The sequence below is a fragment of the Mandrillus leucophaeus genome, unplaced genomic scaffold (assembly GCF_000951045.1).
Source record: "Mandrillus leucophaeus isolate KB7577 unplaced genomic scaffold, Mleu.le_1.0 Scaffold270, whole genome shotgun sequence".
NCBI lineage: Eukaryota > Metazoa > Chordata > Mammalia > Primates > Cercopithecidae > Mandrillus > Mandrillus leucophaeus.
In genome coordinates this window covers 185,174-191,277 of record NW_012102810.1, presented here as the reverse complement: position 1 = coordinate 191,277, position 6,104 = coordinate 185,174, and the positions used below count along the sequence as shown (strand labels likewise).

Below are 6,104 nucleotides of genomic sequence, written 5' to 3'. Positions count from 1 at the left end.
AATTCTGTCTCAAAAAAAAAAAAAAAAAAAAAAAAAAAAAAAAAAAAAAAAAAAAGAAATGCAAAATGATGTGAACACGTCATTGAGACTGCGGTCTACAATTGTGGTTGCCATGATGGGTTGGGTCGGGCTGCTTGAATCATGTTCCTGGAAGGTTAATTTTGTTCCTTTTAGGGCATCTAAATGTTGGAGCTGGCTTTCCTGGCAGAGTCCAGTTGTGAGTGGAGTGTTGGGTGGAGGCCCCGCCCTCCCCAGGTTTTCTGCAGCGTGTTCCTGGCTCTTCTGGGGCTTCTCTGAGGACCCTGATTGGTCCTGGGGCTACTTTAGTGGTGGGCCTGGGCCAGTTCCTTGGGTTGCTCTCCTCTCCCCGAAGCCTAAGGATAACATTTCGGGACGATCATGAGAGAAGGTGAACCAGAAAAAAAAAATTCAGGTAGGGCAGGAGCTAAGTTAGTTTAGTATTTGGGTTTTTTGTTTTGTTTTAAGACAGAGTCTTGCTCTTGTTGCCCAGGCTGGAGTGTAATAGCACTGTCTCGGCTCACTGCAACCTCTGCCTCCCGGGTTCAAGCGATTCTCCTGCCTCAGCCTCCCAAGTAGTTGGGATTACAGGCGCCCTCCACCATGCCCAGCTAATTTTTTTTTTTTTTTTTGAGACGGAGTCTCGCTCTGTCACCCAGGCTGGAGTGCAGTGGCCGGATCTCAGCTCACGGCAAGCTCCACCTCCCGGGTTTACGCCATTCTCCTGCCTCAGCCTCCCGAGTAGCTGGGACTACAGGCGCCCGCCACCTCGCCCGGCTAGTTTTTTGTATTTTTTTTAGTAGAGACGGGGTTTCACTGTGTTAGCCAGGATGGTCTCGATCTCCTGACCTCGTGATCCGCCTGTCTCGGTCTCCCAAAGTGCTGGGATTACAGGCTTGAGCCACCGCGCCCGGCCTCCCAGCTAATTTTTTGTATTTTTAGTAGAGATGAGTTTTCGCCATGTTGGCCAGGCTGGTCTCGAACTCCTGACCTTGTGATCCGCCCGCTTTGGCCTGCCAAAGTACTAGGATTGCAGGACTGAGCCACCGCGCCCGGACTGGGTTTTTTTTTGTTTTTTGAGTCAGGGGTTCAGTTTGGAAATTCCCTTCCTTGGAATCCACCCACGCTGTTTTCTCTGGTGGATGCTTATCAGGCCTGCTAACTTCAGCTGCAGTCTCTCTGCTCACGTTGCCCTCCCCGTCCTCCTTAGACCTTTAAGCTTCACTTTCCTTTCCTTGCTGCCCCACTTCCCTATCTCCCCAGTGTGATCTGCCCTGAAAGGTTGCTGTGTTTTCTGTTTCCCTTTGGTACTGAGCCTGCCCAAATGATCTGCTCCATGAGGTTTTACTGCTATATCCTCCTGAAGTATCCAGGAGATCTTGGCGGAGTAGAGGACAACATCTTGGAAGATGCAGCCTGGAACCTCTCTGCTCTCTTTCATCAGCTTTCCCTCAATGATGAGCTCAAAATCCTCTCTCTGGTTGATGGAATTGTCTGCTGTCATCATTTCAGTCGAGTCCTCCTAGCCTGGGCCTCGTAAGAGGAACAACTGTAACTATTGAAAGTCAATATTTACTAAGAAAAAGAGGTTTTTGTTATCTGAGCCATTCAAAATGAATTTAAGAATATATTCCAGGCCGGGCGTGGTGGCTCACACCTGTAATCCCAGCACTTTGGGAGACCGAGATGGGCGGATCACCTGAGGTCAGGAGATCGAGACCAGCCTGGCCAACATGGTGAAACCCCATCTCTACTAAAAATACAAAAATTAGCCAGGTGTGGTGGCACATGCCTGTAGTCCCAGGTACTTGGGACACTTAAGGCAGGGGAATTGCTCGAGCCCAGGAGGCAGACGTTGCAGTAAGCTCAGACTGTACCACTACACTCCAGCCTGGGCAAAAAGAGTGAAATTCTGTCTCAAAAAAAAAAAAAAAAAAAAAAACAAAAGAGAAAGAGATAGGGTCTTGCTCTGTTGCCCAGGCTGGAGTGCCGTGGCACGATCATAACTCACTGCGGCCTCAAACTCCTGGGCTCAACTGATTCTCCTGCCTCAGTCTCCCAAGTAGCTGGGACTACAGGTACATGCCACCATGCCAGGCTAATTTTATTTTTATTTTTAGAAACAGGGTCTTGCTATGTTGCCTAGACTGGTCTTGAACTCCTGGCTTCAAGCTATCCTCTTGCCTCAGCCAACCAAAGTGCTTGGATTATAGGTGTGAGCCACCATGCCTGCCTTTCTGTTCTCTATTTCTAGCGATAAGCTTTTTGAGTTTTCACATGTGAGTGTGAACATGTGGTATTTATCTTTCTGTGCCTACCTTATTTCACTTAAGTAATGTACTCCAGGCTCACCCATGTTGACGTGAATGACAGAGTTTCATTGTCTTTTAATGGCTGAATAACATCCCATCGTGTGTATATAGTCCACATGTTCTTTAGCCATTCCTCTTTTGATAGACACTTAGGTTGATTCGTATCTCGGGTATTATGAGTAGTGCTGCAGTAAATATGAGAGCGCAGATATCTCTTCAACGTACTGATTCCCTTTCCTTTGGATATATATTCAGCAGTGGGATTGCTGGATCATATGGTATATCTATTTTTAGGTTTTTAAGGAATCTCCATACTGTTTGCCTTAATGGCTCTACTAATTTACATTCCCACCAATGATTGGTTCTGAGTTTATTCCTCACTCTGAGCAGCATGTTGGCTGGACTTAAACCCTGTCCAGCTTGTCCACATCTGGCCCATCACTTGCCAGTGGGAAAGGCACTTACTTCTTTTATCTCAGTTTTCTCATCTGTCAAATGGAAATATAACAGTAATTAATTCACACGGCTGTGTAAAGATAAATAAGACAGTACATATAAAAGGCTTTCACCTTTTATAAGAAGTAGTGCTTAGATGTTACCCATTAGTATTATTTTATTTATTTCATCTTATTTATTTAGCTGCAAGGTCTCATCTGTTGCCCAGGCTGGAGTGAGTGGCACAATCATAGTTTACTGCAGCCTCAAACTCCTGGCCTCAAGTGATCCTCCTGCTTCAGCCTCCTCAGTATTTGGGACCACAGGCGTGCACCACTATGCCCTTTTAAATTTTTTTGGTATTTTTTTGTAGATGGGGTTTTATATGTTGCCTGTGCTGGTCTTGAACTCCTGGGCTGAAGTGATCCTCCCACCTCGGCCCCCCAAAGTGCTGGGATTACAGGCATGAGCCACCGACACCAGGCCTCATCTCTGTATCTTTAGGGTTAGTCACTGGCACCTTAATTTGTTCATTTGGTGCTGTCGGTTTTCTCTGATTGATCTTGATCCTCGCAGCTGTGTGCCAGTGTCTGCATTGACACAGGTACCTAAGCCAGTCTTCATTGCCTGGCTTTGTTTGGGCTCTTCTTTCATCAGGAAACCCATATGAGATTAACGAGAGGCTGATTGGTCAGTGCCCTAAGCCCATGACTGCTTCAGCTGTTGCAGTTGTGCTAAGGGGTGCCCTAAGCCCAGGATCACTGTGGCTGGAATTCTTTGGCCACTGAGGCTGACACAGCCCTGGGTCACGCCTGAAGGCCAGGCTGCCGAGACTGGCACAGCACTGGGGCACGCCCAAGACCCACGATGGCTTGCCTGCTGCTGCTGAGGTTCATTCAGGGCCCAAAGCCACTGTAGTTGGCATGTTGGTGATGTAGCCCAGATCCCAAGTCCCTGTCACTGGGGCTGTGGGTTCTCATCTGGCACTAGGGTGGGGTGAGATCTGCCTGTGGGTACTGGTCTAGCATCAGAGTGATGAGGCTCTGCCCAGTACTGGGTTTTACTGTAGAGAGCCTAGTCCTGGGTTCCAAGGCAAAGTCCTACCCTGGGTTCCAAGGCAAACTCCTTACCTCTTCCTCCTCACCTCTTCCTCCTCCAAGCAAACAGTGTCTCTCTTTGTGCTGCTGTGCTGGGGTTGGGGGAGGGTACAGGGGTAACCCTATGGCCACTAAGGCCGACACAATATTGGGTCACACCCACAGTCCACTGCATGAGACCAGCCCAGCACCGGGATGTGCCTAAGGCCTGCGGGTGCTACAGCCTGCGTGCAGCTGAAGTTTATCTGACTGCTGCAGCCGGCTGGCTGTGATGCGGGCCAGAACACGAGGCTGTCCTGCCAGGGCCGCAGGTCCCCTTGGGTGTTGGACGGGTTGAGAGGCTTTGTCTGTGTGCCAGCCTGGCATCAGGGGCTGAGGGTTCCTGCCTCGTGCTGGCTTTTACTGAAGTGGGCCTGGTCCTGGGTTGCAAAGCAAAGTTCTGTGCATGCTTCCCTGTCCTTCCCCAAGAGGGCGTTCCCGGTTAGGATTTGGCAGCGCACTCTGAGGAAGAATGAATGGAAACGCCTGGGACCCAGGGTAGGGGATGTGTAGCCTAGCTGTCATTTCCAGCCTAGAGCTCTATGAGTCAGTCTCCCCAAACATTTATCTCCCTCTAAGACCTGCTCTTTGGCATCAGAACGGATTATATGCATACACGTTCCTCCTTCTCTAATCCTTACCTACCCGCGTTGTCTTTTCACAGAGATCCCATCGTGCCTGGCTCACATAAGCTCTTCCGGGAAGTGAAGTGCTGTCCTGAACGCGGCCCAGGCAGCCGCGGCCTGGGGGTTTTGAGTGATCATGAATGGGCAAGGTGTTTGGGCTCAAGAGACAAACCTGTAAGTCCATCCTGGCTGAGTCTCCGCAGTCCCCGGCAGATCTTGTTGAAAAGAAGGAAGAAGACAGCAACATGAAGAGGAAGACAGAGCAGCCCAGAGAGCATCCCAGGGCCTGGGACTACCCTCATGGTCATTAGACCCCTCCTGCTTTCCTTTTCTTGTCTGCCTGTAAATGCTCAGCTCACCTGCTGTGCTCTGAAGCAGCAGAGCTTTGTGTTTGATGGCTCCTGGTTTCCTGTGCCTGAGTTTCTGCATCTTTTAGATGGGGATACAGCCTGGGCCATAGCGAAACCCTGTCTCTGAAAAAACAAAAACAAGGTCGGGCGTGGTGGCTCACGGCCGTAATCCCAACAGTTTGGGAGGCCGAGGCAGGTGGATCACGAGGTCAGGAGTTTAAGACCAGCCTGGCCAAGATGGTGAAACCCCATCTCCACTAAAAATACAAAAATTAACTGGGTGCAGTGGCAGGTGCCTGTAATCCCAGCTACTTAGGAGGATGAGGCAGGATAATTGCTTGAACTCAGTTGGCAGAGGTTGCAGTAAGGTGAGATCACACCACTGCATTCCAGCCTGGGCGACAGAGTGAGACTCTGTCTCAAAAAAACGAAAACAGCAACAACAGAAAATGGGGGTAATAATAGTAGCAAGCACATAGGGTTGTTGGGAGGATTAAATGGGGTCATCTGTGGAAACTGCTTTAAGCCAGTGCTGGGCGTCTAGTGGCATTTAGTGTTAGTTCCCATCTTTACTGGTGCCTTTGGACGGGTCTGTCTGGAGGCAATGTGCTCCTGATAGTCTGGGAGCAGAAATCATTGCTCACCTGCAACCCCAGATTTTTACTTTCTTCCTGTCCTATCTCATAAGCCAAAGCCCTTTCCCCAAGAATCCTGAGATTAGTGGTACTTCCTCCCCCTTAAATTGCTTACCTTGTGGGGTTCGCAGAGCCTAAGGTTGGGTTGGAAAAGAGGAGGTTGGTTGCTAGGGGTCAAATGTTATCTTTTGTTTTTCTTGTATTCTTGTAAGTTCTTCTGCCTTTCAGCCTCTCAGGGTGAGACTGGATTAGGTGAATCTTCCCCAAAGCAGCCTTCTGATTTCCTGCCTCCCTGTGGTGGGGACTGGGCAGAGACCCCTCCACTGGAGTCCCACACAGACAAACTGTGGACTCCCTCTTATTTCTGAGCCACACAGATGCACATTTGGACTTAGCTCCGTGGAGAACGATTTGAATGAGAGGAGGCCATATTCTCAGTTATGCTTTCTCTAATGTTTCTTTTTCTCCCCCAACAATTGCTCATACTACTCATTTGGCAGTGAGTAAATATACACTTTTGGTGACATCTCACTTTTCCTAATGGACTATTAAAACTTTTCTTGTTATTGAACTTCTTTTTTTTTTTTTTTTT

The 6,104-nt window shown here is 48.9% G+C and overlaps 1 protein-coding gene across 1 annotated transcript in view; it reads left to right on the top strand.

Annotated features, from left to right (window-relative positions):
- The window catches only part of USP18 (ubiquitin specific peptidase 18), a 28,404-nt gene that overhangs the window by 2,588 nt on the left and 19,712 nt on the right, over window positions 1–6,104 (top strand). Inside the window, exon 2 of the mRNA XM_011984642.1 lies at window positions 4,566–4,833. Coding sequence (XP_011840032.1) covers window positions 4,668–4,833 — 166 coding nt within the window. The 5' untranslated portion in view covers window positions 4,566–4,667. The remainder of the gene's footprint in view (window positions 1–4,565; window positions 4,834–6,104) is intronic.